Source organism: Nicotiana tomentosiformis, chromosome 11 (assembly GCF_000390325.3).
Source record: "Nicotiana tomentosiformis chromosome 11, ASM39032v3, whole genome shotgun sequence".
Taxonomy (NCBI): Eukaryota; Viridiplantae; Streptophyta; class Magnoliopsida; order Solanales; family Solanaceae; genus Nicotiana; species Nicotiana tomentosiformis.
The window spans coordinates 122,592,916-122,613,577 of NC_090822.1; the positions used below are offsets into that span (position 1 = coordinate 122,592,916).

The 20,662-nt window shown below is 32.6% G+C and overlaps 1 protein-coding gene and 1 long non-coding RNA gene across 2 annotated transcripts; both read left to right on the top strand.

Annotated features, from left to right (window-relative positions):
- Window positions 1-5,799: 5,799 nt before the first annotated feature.
- On the top strand, window positions 5,800-7,187 carry LOC138900924 (uncharacterized). Its single transcript, XR_011412274.1, has 2 exons — window positions 5,800-6,515; window positions 6,878-7,187. It is a non-coding gene; the product is annotated as an uncharacterized lncRNA (long non-coding RNA).
- An 8,066-nt stretch (window positions 7,188-15,253) lies between these two features.
- Window positions 15,254-17,403, top strand: LOC104105106 (UDP-glycosyltransferase 92A1-like). Its single transcript, XM_009613347.4, has 2 exons — window positions 15,254-16,376; window positions 16,794-17,403. The coding sequence occupies exons 1-2, from the start codon at window positions 15,321-15,323 to the stop codon at window positions 17,268-17,270; spliced, it is 1,533 nt and encodes a 510-aa protein (XP_009611642.1). The 5' UTR covers window positions 15,254-15,320; the 3' UTR covers window positions 17,271-17,403.
- Window positions 17,404-20,662: the final 3,259 nt, after the last annotated feature.

The following is a 20,662-nucleotide window of genomic DNA, read 5'->3' on the forward strand; positions in this document are numbered from 1 at the left end:
AGGAGAAAAGAGGGGAAATAAGAAGGAAAAAATAGAGGAGAGAATTGAGAGAAAAAAACATTCTTCTTCTATGCTAAGGGATTTTTTACTCGTTTTATTCATTCTTTCGAAAATTCAAGCAATTCATCACCATGTTTAAGACCAAAAAATGCCTCAAATTCAAGCCTAAAAATACCTTGTGAAGCTTCATTGATAGTCGCCTCTCTCACGCCAAAAACCAGCAGCCTCACGAGGTATAGTCAAGTTTCGGTCCGGGCTCGAATTTTAGAAGGTTCGTCGCTAGATTTTCGGTCCGGGTAGAAGTACTCTTCGCTCAGGTTGTTTTACGTAGCTTAACCCAGGTATAACCTTTTCGCATAGGGGGATCCAGCTCATAGTTTCCGGGTAGAAGTACTCTTCGCCCAGCGTATTTTTCGTAGCTTAACCCAGGTAGAACCTTTTCGCCTAGGAGGATCTAGATCATAGTTTCCGGGTAGAAGTACTCTTCGCTCAGGATGTTTACGTAGCTTAACCAAGGTAGAACCTTTATTGCCTAGGGGGATCCAGCTCATAGTTCCGGGTAGAAGTACTTTTCGCTCAGGTTGTTTAACGTAGCTTAACCCAGGTAGAATCTTTTCGCCTAGGGGAATCCAGCTCATAGTTTAGGGTAGAAGTACTCTTCGCCCAGGCTTGTTTTTCTTAGCTTAACCCAGGTAGAACCTTTTTTCCAAGGGGGATCCAGCTCATAGTTTCCAGGTAGAAGTACTCTTCGCCCAGGGTATTTTTCGTAGCTTAACCCAGGTAGAACCTTTTCGCTTGGGGGGATCCAGATCATAGTTTCCAGGTAGAAGTACTCTTCGCTTAGGATGTTTTTGTAGCTTAACCCAGGTAGAACCTTTTCGCCTAGGGGGATCCAGCTCATAATTCCGAGTAGAAGTACTTTTTGCTCAGGATGTTTTACATAGCTTAACCCAGGTAGAACTTTTTCGCCTAGGGGGATCCAGCTCATAGTTCCGTGTAGAAGTACTCTTTGTTCAGGTTGTTTTTCGTAGCTTAACCCAGGTAGAACCTTTTTGCCTAGGGGGATCCAGCTCATAGTTCCGGGTAGAAGTACTCTTCGCCCAGGATGTTTTACGTAGCTTAACCCAGGTAGAACCTTTTCGCTTAGGGAGATCCAGCTCATAGTTCCGGGTAGAAGCACTCTTCACCCAGGATGTTTTACGTAGCTTAACCGAGGTAGAACCTTTTCGCCTAGGGGGATCCAACTCATAGTTCCGGGTAGAAGTACTCTTCGCTTAGGTTGTTTTACGTAGCTTAACCCAGTTAGAATCTTTTCGCCTAGTGGGATCCAGCTCATAGTTCCGGGTAGAAGTACTCTTCGCCCAGGATGTTTTACGTAGCTTAACCCAGGTAGAACTTTTTCGCCTAGGAGGATCCAGATCATAGTTCCGGGTAAAAATACTCTTCGCCTAGGCTGTTTTTCGTAACTTAACCCAGGTAGAACCTTTTCGGCTAGGGAGATTCAGCTAATTGTTCCGGGTAGAAGTTCTCTTCGCCCATGCTATTTTTCGTAGCTTAACCCAGGTAGAACCTTTTCTCCTAGGGGGATCCAGCTCATAGTTTTCGGGTAGAAGTACAATTCACCCAGGATTTGTTTTTGTAGCTTAACCCAGGTAGAACCTTTTCGCCTAGGGGATCCAGCTCATAGTTCCGGGTAGAAGTACTCTTCGCCCACGCTGTTTTTCGTAGCTTAACCCAGGTAGAACCTTTTGCCTAGGGGGATCCAACTCATAGTTCCGGGTAGAAGTACTCTTCGCCCAGGCTGTTTTTCGTAGCTTAACCCATGTAGAACCATTTCGCCTAGGGGGATCCAGCTCATAGTTCCGGGTAGAAGTACTTTTCGATCAGGATGTTTTACATAGCTTAACCCAGGTAGAACCTTTTTGCCTAGGGGGATCCAGCTCATATTCCGGGTAGAATTACTCTTCGCTCAGGTTGTTTTACGTAGCTTAACCCAGGTAGAAACTTTTCGCTTAGGGGGATCCAGCTCATATTTCGGGTAGAAGTACTCTTAGCCTAGGATCTCTTTTCTCAGTTTAACCTAGGTATAACCTTTTCTCCTAGAGGATTCATTTTCATTTCAGTAATACAGGGCACGAACCCCTGGTTAGATTTCTTTTCCATAATACAGGGTGCCATCCCGTGGTTACATTTCCTTTCAGTAATATAGGACGCCATCCCATGACTACATTCTTTTCAGTAATACAGGGTACCAACCCCTGATTACATTCTTTTTTCGTAATACATGGTACCAACCCCTGGTTACATTTCCTTACCAGTATCAAAGTACACCAATCCCTCGTCGCTTTTTCAATATAGGGTCTCCACTCCCTAATTTCTTTCATTTTAGATATAGGGTCTCAATTCCCTAGTCTCTATTTTTTTTTCGGGGTACACCATTCCCGACCTTTTATTGCTTTCAATAAAGAAGTAGTTTAGAATTTTGTTACAATAACTCACGAAATTTTCCTAGTGCAAATTGGGGCAGAAAAATTTCGTTCGTTTGTTTGTTTTGGTGTCTGAGTAGGTTTTACCTCGAGGCACAGGGCTCGAGATGACCAAAAGAAGAAGTTTCAATTCAGAATAAAAGAAAAAAAAATAGGTGAATCCAAAATACAAAAGCAGTTGAAAAGATGTGGAATGCTCAAGACATGACTGAAGCCACGAGCATTGGGGTCCTGTTTTGATTAGAAGAAGCTGTAGAATAATGAAACTAGCACCTACAGCTAGCAAGCATCAAGGTTTAGATCAGAGTCTGCATGAAGAACCAGTCAAGACTCAAGATCAAGTTTCAGAAGACTCATAGATATGAATCTTGTAATTCATAGCTGATAGGCTCGTTTAGTTTCTTTTTTTATAATAGCAGAACCGCAGACCGGAGCCTCGACGGAACCTTATCGACTCCTCAACTCATCATTCCACTATTCTCCTTGAACTACACGTGACCTGATTCCCCTATAATCCGGGATATATAGGCTGTCCAAAATTAGAACTCGGTTGCACCCTATCGTTTATTTCTTTTTCTTTTGAATAACGATTTGGTCAAAAATTAGTCACATGGCTCACCTAGCCTTTGCCTGAAAACTCTTCATGTTTCCAAACAAAGAGGGGTAGTTGTGAGCACCTAATTTTTGACTATATTTGAATTTTTACCACCTTTTACTATGTAAATATTTTTAAAAATTTAATATATATTTTTTAGATTTGTTATATTTTTTTTTAATATAGGGTAAGAATTAAAAATAAATTAAAAGGCCAAATTATTACTATTAGTATTATTTTTATTTTTTATCTTTATTTTAAAATAAAATAAATTAAAAAAATACTGAAAAAATTAAATATATTTTTAAATTTTCGGATGGGAATAAAATAATAGGAAAATTAAAAGTATAGAATAAAAAACTAAAAGTAAAAGTAGGTGAAAATTATTTTTTATTTTTTAAAAAGTAAAAGAAAGTGGAAAATTAAAAACATAAAAGTAAAATAATGTGAAAATTTTAAAAATGAAAAGTAAAATAAAGTTGAAATTAAAAAATAAAAGTAAAGGTAGCTGAATTTATTTTTTTAAAAAAGTAAAAGAAAGTAGAAAATTAAAAAAAAAAAAGTAAAATAAGTGAAAAATTAAAAAAAGTAAAGTAAAAAAAAGTGAAAAATTAAAAAATAAAAGTAAAGGAAAGTGAAAAATTATTTTTTTAAAAAAAGAAGAAAAATGGGAAGTGGAAATTATTTTTAATTAAAAAATAATAAAATTAAAAAAAATCTGAATTCTTTTCTATAAATAGAATAGAAATGTGAGGACAAAAGAGGGGAAAGAAGAAGGAAAAAAATAGAGGAGAGAATTGAGAGAAATTTTTTTTTTTCTTCTACGCTAAGGGAATTTCTACTCGTTTCATTCTTTCTTTCGAAAATTCAAGCAATTCATCACCATGTTTAAGACCCAAAAATGCCTCAAATTTAAGCCTAAAAACACCTTGTGAAGCTTCATTGATAGTCGCCTCTCTCACGCCAAAAACCAGCAACCTCACGAGGTACAGTCAAGTTTCGTTCCGGGCTCGAATTTTAGAAGGTTCGTCGCTAGATTTTCTGCTCATCTGCCAATTTGCCCTTGGTTTGGTGTACTTGCTCGGCTCAGAATTGTTTTTGCATTAATCAAGTTCTGAAGGAAAATTTTTGCTTAAAGGTTCATTACTTACTCTCTTTGTTAATTATTTCATTGTTTTGTGTGATGTTCTTATAGAGGTTCATGTGATAATTTTTTGTATTATTTTTATTTATACACATTATCATGTTGTAGTTTCTTTTTACATGTTTTAAGCGATTTGTCAACAGATTATTTGAATAGAATTTCATCTTAATGAGATTTGCTATTTAAAATTAAGAATGAAGATCTTGCCATATTAATGGGCCATGCGTTGGAGTTCAAGTAAGTGAACCAGAAATGAGTTACCACATTTAATAGGAAAGAAAGAATTAGACATGGGTTGGGTTGAGTATAAATATGCGAGGCCCAATAATTTTATCACTAGACTAATAAATTAGTTCATTCTTCCATAATGGATAAATGTCTCTTAATTTCAAAGATAGAGTAGTAAATTATAAATATTTCTAAGTGTGGATGACTTTTTAATACTTTAAATAACTAATATATTTTCCGACTTCCAAATAATTTTCTATCCATAAACTCTTGGTCTTATAATAATTTCAAATTAGTTTAGGAAAATAATACAAGTGCGCGTTCACGTAACTTGACCAATCAACTTCGAATAATAATAAATGTGTTATTGATTGTGTACACATACGCATGACATGATTCTTGACGCCAAACAAAAATGAGTACACGTACGCGTGACTTATTTCAAGATAATTTTCATAAATCTAATCAAGCAATAAAAGCGGACATAGGTAAAACATGAGAACTAATAAAACACAGGTTATCCAAAAATAATATAAGCCAAATGTAGTCAATAAAGCGACCGTGCTAGAACCACGAGACTCGGGGAATGCCTTACACCTTCTCCCCGGTCAACAGAATTCTTTACCCGGACTTTATTTTCGCAGACCAATTGTGAGCACGTGATTTTTGCCCAACTAAAATTACTCCTACAAAGTTCAAAATAGATTTTTTAATTATTTTTTTTATTTTTATTTTTTTTAATAGAATTTTTAGGAATTTCTTATTAATTGTTGCTTGCATTTAATTGCATATTTAACATTTTTAAAATCATGAGAAAATACCAAAAATGTCTAAAATATTTCATGCATAGCATTTTAAGTCTTAATTGTATTTAGAATTTAATTACATAAGTTAATTGCTTTATTAAACAAAAAAAAAAATCAAAAAATATTGGTCATTTTTATATTTTTAGCTTTTAGTTGCAAATTAGTAATTTTCTTTCATTAGTCTTAAGTTAATTAATTGTCTTTATGTTAGAAATATACAATTAATTTAATTTTATAAATTAGATTTGATGTAGAACTTAGTTTAAGATTTTAATTAATATTATTAAGCTAAAAATCAAGAGGACAAAAAAAAAGAAGAAGAGAGAAAGCTTGCTTACTTCCAGATTGGGCCACAACCATTTTCAGTGGCCCAATTGCCCCAAAAATCCGCCCAGCCCAATACCTTTTTCCCCTACCCAGCTTCGGACCCGCCCTGAACCCATGACCCGCCCCATCTCCCTCTCTAAATCCTAGCCACCCACTAACTTAAATCCAACAGCTGACCTTTTTTTTTTTTTTCTTTCCTCACACCAAATATAAATCAAATATAACACAAACCCTAATCCTAAAAGAAACTAATCCAGCCGCATCTCCTCAACCCCACACCTCGGTCCGCCGCTACAACACGCCCAAACTCGCCGGAATCAGGCGAGTTAACTCGCAAACTCGTGCACATGGTCCCTCCTTATCTCTTTTCTCCACGTCACTCTAATCCTAACGGATTTCTGATAAAACGGAATTATTCTTTCCTGATTTCACGCACTCCCTCTTATTTTTCTGTCAGAGTTATATTCTTTTGGCGAAAATAGGAAAAATGTGGGGCGTAGGATCGAGTCACATTCGATCTACTCCTTACATCTGTCTTATCTCGCCAAACCGAGATTGTTTTTAGATTTTTGGGGGTGATTTTCTGATTCCTTGGCATCCAAGGGGAGAAGGTTCGAGTGAAGCTATAAATAGGAGGGATTTTTTTTTTAGGGAAGAAAAGGTTTGAGAAAAATTAAGGAGCGCTCTTATTCTTCTCGATTGTCCTCTACGATTTTCTTTTAAGTTTAAGTGTCAAAAATAAAAAATAAAAAAAGTTAAAAGGCCACTGCATCGTTTCAGTAGTTTTTTTGAGTTTCGCTTGGTTCTGGGCTAAATTCGGAAGTTATTCCTTCTGTACTGCTGCTGTTTATGCTACTATGTTAAACTTGGCTTCATACCTGATTTTCTGACCTTTATTTGGTCCCTTATTTGCTGTTTCCTGCCACTAGGTATGTACAAATTTGCCTATTAGCTTCCTGTTGCAATTATGAATAAGTTTGGATTATCTGATGTTGTTTGTGTCTGATCTCCTTACTATGTTTCATTGCAATTGCTTCCATGTAAATTTCTGGTTTTGATTATTCATTTGAACTAAATATGGCGATTCAAGTTATTTTTGACTAGTTTACACAACTACTCAATGAGGTTTAATATCACAGATTCGTCATTGTTTTGATTTACAAGTTTTATACGTTAAAATCATCTCATAATGAGTTTATTGTTTAGTGTATGATGGTTTATTCTTTGAAAATTAGTGGTTCATACTCAAAATGATATCTATACTAATAGATTAATCAAACTTGTTGCCTAGCCATTTAGCTGTTATGCATGACAGAGCCGATTAATAAGAGTAGTCCAGTGGCTATTTTCTTATAAATCAGAGGTCTGCCCGAAGGAACGAGAGGCGTATGATTCAAGAATAGCAATGGTCGTGCAAGATATTGTGAATGGAATCATGGAATTCGTTGAACTAGCTTTAGATTGTTGAAATTTGTAATCGGAATCCCAAGCTCAATTACTGTATATGATTGTTAAATTCTTGACCCCATACATAGTTGTCGATAATGAATTGTATTTGTTTACTTGAAAATTTTCATTATTATTGACAAAATCAGCATATAGATCCATATGTCTTTGAGTTCATATACTTGGGTTTCAATTTACGTATGCCCCACTGGAGAAATCAATTAGCTGAATTTATGCTCTTTTACTCCGAGACCATGGACTGTATTCATATATGGCCAGATTGTGAATTTAATTGAGCAAAGGCCAACATCTGGAACGTGTTGGCCAAAATGATGAGAACTTTCTTTAAGTTAATATTAGTAAATACATACAGCTAGCTCTAATTTTAGCAGAATGCTTAACCATTGTCAAATATTTTCCAAAAAATTTAGATACTTTTAATATTACTCATTTCCCTTAGCAAATTTACATTCATTTTTTCACAAAATCCATATCCATAATCATGACTTCCATAATAATCTCAAAGTAGTTTAGAAAAATAATTCGAATAATCGTAGTAATGCCTTAGGCGCGCATTTAATCGATAGTCGTAATTGTGTACACGTTCGCGTGACATGATTATGATTTTTCCAAAAATAAATCAAAGTACGTGTTCGCGCGACTTTGGGCAACAATCTTAATAAATTGTCATTAATTGTGTAGACGTACGCGTGACATGATTTTTGGCGCATCAAACAAACAGATTCACACACATGTGGTTCGTTTTCAAGATAATTCCATAATGCTATAATCAAGTAATTTAAAAGTGGTAAAAGGTAAAATGCACATAGGTTCTAAAATACGTAATTAAATAATTTAATTAAGCCATGTATGATTAAAGCGACCGTGCTAAAACTACGGAATCCGAGAGTGCCTAATACCTTCTCTCGGGTTAAAAGAATTTCTTACCCGGTCTTCTGGTTTTTCGCAGACTTTAAACATAGTCAAAATTCCTCGATTTGGGATTTAAAATAAACCGGTGACTTGGGACACCATAAATTATCCCAAGTGGCGACTCTGATCAAATAAATAATCCCATTTCGAATATTGTCGCTTTAATTGGAAAAACTCCCTTATCCCTATCGCCCCTTCGGGAAAAAAGGAGGTGTGACACCAATAATAATAGAGTCAAACCCTCCTTTGACTAGGGATTCAAATAAATGGTGAACTGAAACATCCAAAAAATCAATTCCAAGTGGCGACTCTGTAAATAAAATAATCCATATTCAAATTTGTCACTTTAATTGGAAAAACTCTTTTACCCACAATAATCCATAACACATATATCTTTTGGGGCAAAAAGAGGTGTGACATAAGTTCTTCATAAGCATTGGTTCGGAACCGAAGGCAAGGTTCTTGTTAAGCCTATAACTGAGCCCGGATTCAGTATCATCATTGGTTTGGTTATTCACTCTATCTTTTAATTGCATATCTAACGTCATAAATCATTTATATTGGACTAACCCACGTATCCTTAAAATCGCGTATAAATTCAATTGTTATCAATTTTTAAGGGTATTAGTTGCAAGCTTTTTAAAGGAATAAACCATAAAATCAAGAAATATCTAATGGTAATTACTTAAAAATCTAATATCAATGGGGGCGGTGTCCATTCCGTTATTCAATGCTTTCGAGAAAATGTAATTTGCGGAAGCGAAATTTTTCCCTTTTTCCATTTGAACATAAAATTTTATTACTCTTTTTCATAAAAAAAAAAAAAAAAAGAATTGAAAATATTATTTGTTCATGGAATTTCATTAGTTTTTGAAAAATATTTTAAGTTCCAAAAACTGATTTAGGTCAATTTTTCGATGAAATTTTTTCTTCCACTCACAAAACTCTACTTTTTTCCAAGTAAAGTAAAATGCATGTCCAAACACAACTTCAACTTCAAAAAACTATTTTTCAACGGAACTTCAAAAAACTCCTTTTTATTTAAGTTTCACCTAAATTTATGTTCAAACGCTAGCTAAGTCGTCGGGATAACTAAATAATAAATGAAAACAAGAAACCCATAATATAAATATTCAATTTAATTCAGTTTTAAAATAGAGAAAATAATCATTCCTTTTCACACAAGCAAACAGGCGAAATATTTTTCTTTGTTTTATACTTAATAAAAATGATTATTATGTATTTTCTCAATGTTATTGCAAAGTTCACAGGAAAAAATCGAAATGACTAAAGCAGAATCCAAGGCAACGAGATATTTTTAAATGAAAAATAATAATAGAAGCAAAGTATGCAAATCACAAGAAGTCTCTAGAATATAATAGCTTAAATTACGTTGATTAAAGGCATTAAGATAGATTTGGGTAGCATCACAAAATGTTGAAGAAACTGATTATTCATGTCATCTTTATAAATAAATGGAGAAGCTAGTGAAAGCTTATGCAGAGTTAATTTTTGAAGCTTATGAGTTTGAAATTTTATTTTTTTTAAAAAAAAGTTATTATTGGATTCTAAAGTAATAATTTATATATATTTAATGAAATCTTTAAAACAAATATAAAATTTAGAATAAAGTTATTAGATTCGGTCAATCCAGTAATTGAAAGGGTAACTCCGCCGCTGAGCGAAAGCTTAGGCAAGAAGCAAAGGGTGACTTATTATTAGTAATATTTTATAGCTGACTATGGACCAATTAACTTAATTTATAAGCGAAAATAAAATAATAGCAGCTTGAAAATCTTCTTGATCTGTTCACAATGGATGAAGATAAGGTATGAAGTTATTCTTTATTAATTTATTTACTTTTCTTAAAAAAATGTTTGTTTTATTTTAAGACAAGCTATGAACTTCATTGCAACGTGGCTCAAGACTAGAATTGAAGCAATTGGCATGTTCCGTTACAAGTAGACTTTGGGATAATTACCCACTTATTTATTTATTTATTTATTTATTTTTGAATATAAATGAACAATGATATTTATTTGATGCTTCAGAAAGTTGAAATTTAAAGTCAAGAGATGATTTAATGCAACCACAGACCATCAATTTTTCTAATTGAAAATTGGGTCTTGTTTACATTATTTTGTTGCCTCTAGTATCTTTTCTGGATTATGACTATCTCCAAGTCACTTTCTCAAGTGAAATCACTATATAAGATCATGCCATAGAAAATAATTTTACCTTTTCTACACAAATATTTTAATAAATTAATTAATTATGTTTTGCACTTCAGAGTACCTTAAATTTTTACTGCAAGAATCAATAGCTGGCACCTTGCGTCAGAAAACCTACAAATACTGTTGAAAATCGTGATAGACCGATAAATATACCTTCATTCTTAACCATAAATCTCGTGTTAGAGTGCTAAATATTGAGTTACCATATTGGAAGCACTTTAATTACCCATCAATATGATATATTTTTTTTGGCGAGAATTCGATTTAATCGGTCCAGTATGAGTACTGACATGAATACGGGATGGAAAATCAAATAAAACAGAAAGCCTAAGATGGCAGAGACTTAGTGCTAGTAAAAAAAAAAAAATAATCTCTGGCTAGGGACCTCAGAATTTTGAATTTCTTTTCTTTTATTGAAATTTATTCGATCCGCCAAAAAAGGTAATCTCACACACAATAGCATTAATCAGAAATTTCAAGTTCGAGCGTTGAATATGAAATTACTGTTAATCAGAGATTTTGAGTTAGAGAGTTGACTATGAAATTAATGATAAAATTACTGTTATTGGGAGCACTTTACAAACCCCGAATATGGTATTTTATTTTTGCGAATTCGAAATTAATCGAGTCTCAATACGAACACCAACGCTAGGTGGAAAATCAAATCAAATGTAATAAAGAAAGCCTATAGATGGTAGAGGCTTAGTGCTAGTAACAAAATTTAATCTCTAGCTAGGACCTCAGAATTTTGAATTCTCTTTTGCTTTATTATTGAAATTTTACTAGATCTGCCAAAAATAATAGTCTAGTACACAACAGTAGCCATAATTGCTGTAATATAGAATAAATTGTTGTATCTTTAATATAAAGTTCCTTTAAAAAGAATACACAACATGAAAATGTTCATAAAATTAAGTAGTATCCAAAAAGTTATCACCTTTTTCAGAACTACTCAGTGGCGGATATAAACCGGTTCAACTGAACCCATAACTTTTGACGCAGAGTAAAATTTTATGTGTAAAAATTCATTAAAATTATAAAATAGTAGATATGAACCCATAACTTTTAAAATATAATAGGTTCAATGCTAAAAATTTTAAAAGTTGAATCCATAAGATTTAAATCCTGGATCCGCCTATGGAACTACCCTTTATATATAAAATTATTTACGGCACGTAAACATCTTGCATTTCTCTGAATGGATGCCTCTTTTAACAATTATTAGAGAATCAATAATATCGTCGACTGAAAAGGTTTAAAAGCCAAAACAAACAAAATTCAACTATTTTTGCGTTACTCGTGAATCGTGATATTGTTATGTTTGTTTACCGTCACAATCTAATTAATTATGCACGATACAATCTAGGTTGTTTTATTTTTGAAGGTTTATCTCAAATAAATACATTATTTAAATATAACGGAAAATGGTTCAAAATTTGTTGTATTTCGTTTTCAAATACAATCTTTTTACGCGTGAAAATAAAGATCTCTTGAAAAAATTCAAAACTATTTGTTGTCACAAACTAATTGACCCCTAGATATAGCAGTTGATTGCTGATGGTACTAACTACTACTACTACTATAACTGATTAGTAAGTTAGTAATTGCCTATTTGCCTTTGAGCTAGATTTATTTTAAGGCATTATTGAAGGTGAAACAACAGAAAGATCGATTATTAACTGTTTTCGTCGTGCATAATACTATGATAGAATAATATTTAGGGTGTACAAGAAAAATAGAAAAATTCGCAAATGATAAAAAGCGTTTTTTCTTTAACGGGGCTGTCCGAATTTGAATAAGTTTTAATGTGATACCGTTGTCTATCCATGTATCATAAAAAATGCAATGATTCATGTACAATTTTTCTCATTGAGAAAAATTTATTTATATAATATTAAGATCAGTCATTTGGTATATGGATCAAATATATTGCAAGATCTTAAGATAAAGAATCCAACTTATTGCATTTTATATAACTCTTTCATATGTCTATTTGCAACTCTTTCATTTCAATCCCTTGAAAAATGAAAGTGAAGTCAATTTTGTATTGTTTTTTATGCTGAATATAATGTCTTTATCCTTTATTTTATATTTTCATCATTTTCATATATTATTTATTAATTAAATATTATAATTTATTTGTTTATCTCTATTTTCCTCGAGATTATACAAAATAAAATAAAAAAATCTAAAATATTTGCTTAGAACCATTCACTTATTTTAAAATTGTATCAGATATTAAGTAGTTGAAACATTAGATATTAGAAATTGTCTATTAAGTATTTGACTCCACTACATTTGTTATTATCAGAAGCAATACACTTTTTTCTTTTATTATTTTGCAAACTAATTGACTTACCTACTGCAAAATAACAATAACAATAGCAATAGCAATAGCAATAGCAATAGCAATACAGTAACAAGTAATTCAATTCACTTGAACATTACACCTTCACAATAATATTTTCTCATATTTTAATGCAATAAGATATTGATTTAAAAAGCTCATAAAAAAAATAGCTAGTGTCATAAAATAGTGAGTATTCATTTGTCATCAAAAGCTTTGAATGTATAACTACATGTCACATCCACTTAAGTACACTCCTTATGGTGTGGGGCCCACGAAAAGGCATTTAAGCCACAAGACAGAAACACATGTGTGTCAGAACTTCAATAACAAACGGATGGGGCCCACAAGAAAGCATTTAAGCCACAAGTACTGTCAACCAATGCACAAAACTGAGCCGCACAACCAAAAATGCCAGGCAAGTATGTTGATGAAATAGGCTAGTGAAGAATCGAAACAGAGGCGGATCCTTGAAAAATATAAAAAAAAAAGTGAAAAAATTTCCGAGTCAAAATGTTATTTAAAAATTAGAGTTGTATTTGGACATAAATATAATTTTAAGTTGTTTTTGAAGTTTTTGTGAGTGATCTGAGTGAATTTTGAAAAACAGTATTTTTGGAGTTTTTCAAATTTTCGAAAAATTTCAAAATTCATCTTTAAGTGAAAATTGAAAAATTTATGGCCAAATATTGATTTCGAAAAAAATATGAATTTTTTTCAAAAAAAGTGAAAAAATTCTTATGTCCAACCGGGCTCTAAGTTTATGAGTTCCTACAGAAATCTCAAGTTAATATACAATAATAATTGGATTAAGGGATTGAGTTCCAAGTTAAATATTCTTATATATTTAATGAATTTTTCAATACAAATACTAGATCTAAATAAAAGTTACTAGGTTAACGGGAACCACTGAATCCGCCCCTGCGGCTCAACTGTTGCTTCTATTATAAGAGAAATTATTTACAGCATGTAAGCATCTTGCAGTTCTCTTAATAATCTTGTAGAATGAAAAAGTTGAAAAGCCAAAACAAACAAAATTCAATCTTTTTTGCGTTACTCGTGATACTGTTATATGTCTGTTTACCATCACAATCTTATTATGCATGATACAGTCTAAACCGTTACATATATTTTTTAAGATTTATCTCAGATAAAAACATTATTTAATAATGCGAAAAATGGTTCAAAAATATGTTGTATTTCGTTTTCAAATCTCTTAGGTATGAAAATAAAGATGATTTGTAGCCACAAACCAATTGAACCCTAGATATAGTAGTTTACTGTTGATGGTAGTAACTACTACTCCTATAACTGATACTCCTAGTTAGTAACTGCTTATTTGCCTTTGAGCTAGATTTAGTATTCTAAGGTATTATTGAAGGTGAAACAACTGAAAGATGATTATTGATTCACAATGCTGAAAACTGTTTTGGTCAATGGTCATGCATAATAATATGATAGAATACTATTTAGGGTGTTCAAGAAAAATAGAAAAATTACCCGATATTACCTATTGTATTTTATCGTATTGTTACTTTAAATGCAATATTTGTTTGATTGTTACTTAAATTTTATTGTTTCGTATCGTTAAATCCATTGTTACGCAACGATGAAAAATGTCACTTTATGGAAAGACGACGAATTTGATGTGGTAGCGTCGTTTTCTTGCTTTTTTTCTCTCATCTTGTCCTTCCTTATTATTAAATAATCATATTTTATATAATAACTTTACTCGGTATCCTATTTTTTCTTTGTAATGTTGCAAGTTTGTTTTTCATATTGTTAGTGCATGACATCATGAAACGACGGTAAACGATACAATTTATCAAAATATTGTATTCATCAAATAATAAGATACAATGCAGTACAATACAATACGTAACATTATAAAATGACATGTAACAACAATCCAAATAAGCTGTAAATCACCGCCAAAAAATATGGTGGAATGTTAAAATCCTCCCACCTTAACCAGAGGACTCAAGTTTGAGTTCTAGGAATGAAATGTTTTTTGGTAGAAAGCGCTTTCTCTTTAACAAATCGCTCGGCCCCTTTCCTATTTCGCTTTGCCGCGTGGCCCAAGGATACAACACATCCGGTGAAAAACAAAAAAGAAAATTGATTAACCCCAAATCAAATCAAATCTACAACACTAAAATGTTGAATAATAGTATATGTTTTCCTTTATTGCAATTTTACTCCAACTGCTAAAAAAGAGAGTTAAACTTGTAGATTACGGTATGTCTTTGCTAAGCATCGCCACAATTGCCGTATATAGGAGTAATAAATTATTTTCTCTTGGAATAAAATATATGGAAAGAATATACAACGTGGAAATGTTCTCAAAAGCATCCCAAAAGCCAAAAGTTAACACCATTTTCGTAACTACGCTTTATATTTGACTTTATACCAATATTATAAAGATTTTTTACACTCCCAATATAGTTTAATTTATTATAACATATTAGTTACTATTTTATCAGATTATTAATTAATGAATATCGTAGCAATTCACTTATAATTACCTTATAAGTGATTTAATTGCATAATCTTTTTGTGTATCATCAATATATGAAATTAAAATTATTTTCGACTATAATGATTTATTAGCTACAATTAGATCTTGTAAAGGAAAGAGAATAATAATTGCATCACTTCACTTTAAAATAGAGAGAACCATATAATGGAGAAGAATAAAGAACAATTTATATCCTCTATTTATATCAACTTTCTTCCTTTGCATTCTTTCTCAAAAAAATACAGAGAACCAAACAATGGAGAAGAATAAAGGAACAATTCTCTTCTTCCCATTCATGGCACAAGGCCATATTATACCATTCTTAACCTTAGCTTTCAAATTAGAACAAAAAAATTACAACATAATTTTTGTAAACACACCACTCAATATCAAGAAACTCAAATCATCTCTTCCTTTATATTCCTCAATTTCTCTTCTTGAAATTCCATTCAATAGTTCTCAACATGGTCTTCCTCCAAATATTGAAAATACTGATTCACTTCCTTATAAACTTACTTTACATTTTTCAACAATCTCCTCTTGTCTTGAACCTTCATTTAGAAATCTTGTTTCTAATCTTATTGAAAAACCACTATGTATTATATCAGATTTTTTTTTTGGTTGGTCAGCAAATATAGCTCATGATTTTGGGATATTTCATGTTATTTTTAGTGGGGCTAGTGGTTTTGGCTTGGCATGTTTTTACTCTATGTGGCTAAATTTACCACATAAAAAAACAAGAAACATTGTTTTTACTATGCCTGATTTTCAAGAAGCTGGAAATCTTGAAGTTAGTCAATTGAGTCCAAGTTTATTAGCAGCTGATTCTAATGATCCTTACACAAATTTCAACTGGAAAAATCTTCACAATTGGATGAACTCTGATGGGATTATTTTCAATACAGTTGAAGAATTAGACAAGCTTGGATTGGCATATTTTCGTCGAAAATTAAAACTACCAGTTTGGGCAATTGGACCGATACCTTGGCCAGTAAGTGGTAAATCAAGAGCTGGCAAGGAAACAAGGGAAGAAACAGAGAAATGCATCAAATTTCTTGATGAAAAAGAACCAAAGTCAGTACTTTACATTTCTTTTGGCTCTCAAAGTACAATTTCAGCATCACAAATGATGGAATTGGCAAAAGCATTGGATAATGCTAGTGAAGTAAACTTTATATGGGTTGTTAGACCCCCTTTGGGTTTTGACATAAATATGGAGTTTAGAGCTGAGGAATGGTTGCCTGAGAGGTTTGTTCAACGCGTTTTCGACGATCAAAATAGGGGACTCATAGTGCCAAAATGGGCTCCTCAGGTCGGAACTGCGTAACCATCTTATCTAAAAGTCTAAATTGTTAAGATTTTATGATTTTCGTGTTGTTTAATTTGTTTTAGTTATCGTATTCTCGTGTTGTTGGTATTTTGGTACTACTTATTCTTCCCCCCTTCTCCCCTCTTTCTTTCTATTTCTTCTTTTCCCCCCTTCCGCTTCTTCTCCTCCTCCCTACCTTTCTGAACCGTGGGTATATTGGAAATAACTTCTCTACCTTCACTAGGCAGGGGTAAGGTCTTCATATACACTACCCTCTCCAAACCACACATGTGAGAATATACTGAATATGTTGTTGTTGTTGTTGTTGTTACGATTCTAATTACTTAATTATGTCATATCTCAACATGGTCCACTAGCATACTTTTATTTACCTAATTATGTTATGTTATGTCTCGACAGGTTGAAATCTTGGCTCACAAATCGGTTGGAGCGTTCTTAACACATTGTGGATGGAATTCAGTGTTAGAATCACTTGGAAATGGAGTGCCATTACTTGGTTGGCCTATAGCAGCAGAGCAATTCTACAACTCAAAGTTGTTGGAACAAGATGTTGGTGTTTGTGTTGAGGTGGCTAGAGGGAATAATTCTCAAGTTAAGCATGAGAATATATTGGAAAAGATTGAGTTGGTTATGGGGGAAAATGATAAAGGGAAAGAAATTAGAAAGAAAGCTTGTGAAGTTAAAGAAATGATAGGAGATGCTATTATAAATAATGAGGATTTTAAAGGGTCTTCTATTAAAGCAATGGAAGATTTTCTAAATGCAGCTTTGTCTATGAAGAAAATGCCTAATGGTGGGAGGACAAGCCAAGAAGAAAATATGAAGAAGATGTCAAATGATGCAAGTATTAATGGAAATATGTTGAAAAGCCAATAAGCTAATTTTTCTAGTTAGATGGTGGTAATCATAGAAAAATAAACAAAAAAGAAGGAAATATTAGATGAAAATGCATGTGTGCTAGTGTGTATGTAAAAAATAATATAAGAAAATTTGTGCTTCTTTGTGTTTATTGTGTATATTAGTCTTTGTTTTCTTCCTTCTTCACCCTACTAGACTTTTTACATTGTGTTTGGTTTTTGAGGGAAGAGGAGAATAGCATATTAGAAAAATTCATGTGTTTGCTTCTGCACAAAGATTATTAATTGGTCATTTACTTTCGAATAATTATCAGAAATGTATATATATATATATATATATATATATATATATATATATATATATATACTTCTCACGCGGAATGATTAACGAGTTAGCTATGACATAAAATAGGTCGTTACGTACAACATCTAGTATCCATCGTTTACGGCTAGGACTACTGGAGCATCCAATCTCAATCGCTGCCCTAAATTTCATCTCTTGGTGTCAAGTGTCGGCCCAATAGTTCTTTCTCTCTTTTCCTCTCTCCCTCTCTCCCTTGCCTTTCATTAAAGTTTGGAGGGCTACAAACGCATCAGCAGATTCTAGAAAGGTATAATACACACTAATTAATTCATTCATTCAATGAAGTTATACATTTTTTTAATGAAGTTACGCATTGACTAGAGTGAATTAGTCTTTTTTAATTTTCTTGACAATGACTAACAATTAAGTTAAAATAGTGTGACGTTATATCAACTTGATCTAACTGATGCAATTAGAACCAAGTCAAAAAGAATATATTGGTTTTTAAATTAAAGGTGCTCCTGAAATCCCTCTCTTCGTTATTTTTTCTATTCCTGGAATATCTCGCAGCTTCTGCTTAAGTGTGCAAATATAGTATTTTTAGAGGACAAATACACCACTTATTATTTAGCAATGCGTGTAATTACCTTTTATATGACGTATGTATTTAGATAAAAGTATTGAAATTGATAATAAGCAGTTGACGTATATAGTAAAAAGTATTGATAAGCTATCCTTCGTTTTAAACTGACTAAAATATCCTTAAAGTTTTACATAATATAGTATAAATTAAAAAGTTTTTTCATAGAAAAAAGGAGGTACAATTCATATGGAATGAAGAAAAAATTAGGAACTTTGTTATGGAAAAGGTATTTTGTGAATTAAAAATATTATTAATGATAAAATAGTAGTAAAACTCTTGGTCAAACTAAAAAGCCATAAGTTGAGGGTGAACAACTTATGGCTTATGGTTGATTTTAAGTGTTTATAAGCACTTTGAGTGATTACCAGATGTGTAGATAAACCAAAATGTGCTTATAATCTAGTTTGACCAGCTTATAAGTGTCACGACCCGAATTTTCCACCTTCGGGACCGTGATGATGCCTAACATTTTACTTGCTAGGCAAGCCAACGTTAGAATATAATTAGCCATTTTAAACAAAATTTTGAATTAATTAATAACAAGAAAAGAAATGCGAAAATAAAGTTTGAAATAAAGTGAGTATTCCATAATAATCGTGATATCTAAATACCATCCCAGAACTAGAGTCACAAGTGCACGAGCTTCTAGAATAATACAAATAAAGGTCTGAATAAGATTCAAGCTATTTGAAATATAATACACAGCTGAGATAATATAGAAGGGGACCTCAGAGCTATGAACGTCGTGCAACTATACCTCAAGTCTCCACTGGTATCTGAATCCGAGCAAGTGTATGGTACGCCGCTGGGACCAACTCCGCAATCTGCACAAGAAGTGCAGAGTGTAGTATCAGTACAACCGACCCCATGTACTGGTAAGTGCCGAGCCTAACCTCAATGAAGTAGTGACGAGGCTAAGGCGGGTCGCTTACATTAACCTGTACGCAATAATAGTAATAACAATAATAATAATAACAAGAATAGTAGTAAAACCAGTAAATAATATTAATAATTGAAATCAATTCAGTAGTCACAATCCCTCAACTTGTTTCCATTGCGGCGTGCAACCCGTTCCCCCAATATAAACTTTAAATAAGTCTGTTGAGGCGTGCAATCTGATCCCCTAATATAGATTTTAAATAAGTCTGTTGAGGCGTGCAACCCGTTCCCCCATATAAACTTTAAATAAATCTGTTGCGGTGTGCAACCCGATCCCCTATATATATATATATATATATATATATATATATATATATTAAATATATATAGAAATACTCCAATAAATACTACGTTCAATAAGAAACTATTAAGCATCAAGGCATACAATGATTATAATTTATTTATGAAACAAACAATGACAATTAGTAATTAATTGTGGAAATCAGGGAGAAAATAGGCAGTTTAATATTTAATGTGCTAAATATCGAATAGCAATTAAGACACATAAGTCAAATAAGCATGTAACAATTATTGCAGGAATTCAAAAATTTATATTTGACAAGGAATATGAGTGAAATAATTATTATAACGATTAATTCGTGTCTTAAAATAATTTAAGATATTTAAATAATTAAGTAAATAATTAATTTGACAAAGTATAGGCACCCGTCACCTTGCCTATACATCGTTACACATGAAATTCACATAGCAAATAATTCAAGTGTTATATTCCCTAAAGTCAAAGTTAACCACGACACTTACCTCGCTTTGCAACCAAATTTCAAGAATCCAATAAACCTTTGCCTCGCGAATTCGTGTCCGAAATCCTCAAATCTAGTCATAAATAATTCAATATACTCAATACAAATCGTAGGAATTAATTCCATATGAATTTATAAATTTTCCGGATAAAAATCCGAAATTCATTTTAAAAATCAACAGTGGGACCCACGTCTCGAATCCCAAAAAACTCGCGAAATCCGAACACCCAATCCGAAACGAGTTCAACCATATAAAAATTATCGAATTCCGACATCAGATTGACTTTCAAATCTTCATTTTATATTTTTGGAAGATTTTGTAAAAGTCTGATTTTTCTTCCATAAATTCACGTATTCATGATGTAAATGAGCATGGAATCATGAAATATAATCAATATAGGATAAGGAACACTTACCCCAATGTTTTTCCGTAAAAATCACCCAAAAATCGTCTTACCCGAGCTCAAAATCGAAGATGGTGGAAAATGGGTCGAAATCCCATTTCCAGAACTTAAGTTCTGTTTGCCCAGATTTTTACTCATCGCGATCGCGGGAATTCGTTCGCGATCGCGTAGAACAATTTCTGCCTGGTCTATTTTACTCTTCGCGATCGCAGATAATTATTTGTGATCGCAAAGCATATTTTGGCTGCCCATATTTTTAACTCTACGCGATCGCATAAATGGTCATGCGATCGCAGAGAACATTTTTCTCAGCCTTACGCGATCACGTACTGACTTGTGCGACCGCGTAGAACAAATTTG

Coding starts and splice junctions, on each gene's coding strand:
- LOC104105106 (XM_009613347.4), top strand. CDS start 15,321: ATGGAGAAGAATAAAGGAACAATTCTCTTCTTCCCATTCATGGCACAA. Junction 16,377..16,793: donor TGCCAAAATGGGCTCCTCAG/GTCGGAACTGCG, acceptor ATGTCTCGACAG/GTTGAAATCTTGGCTCACAA.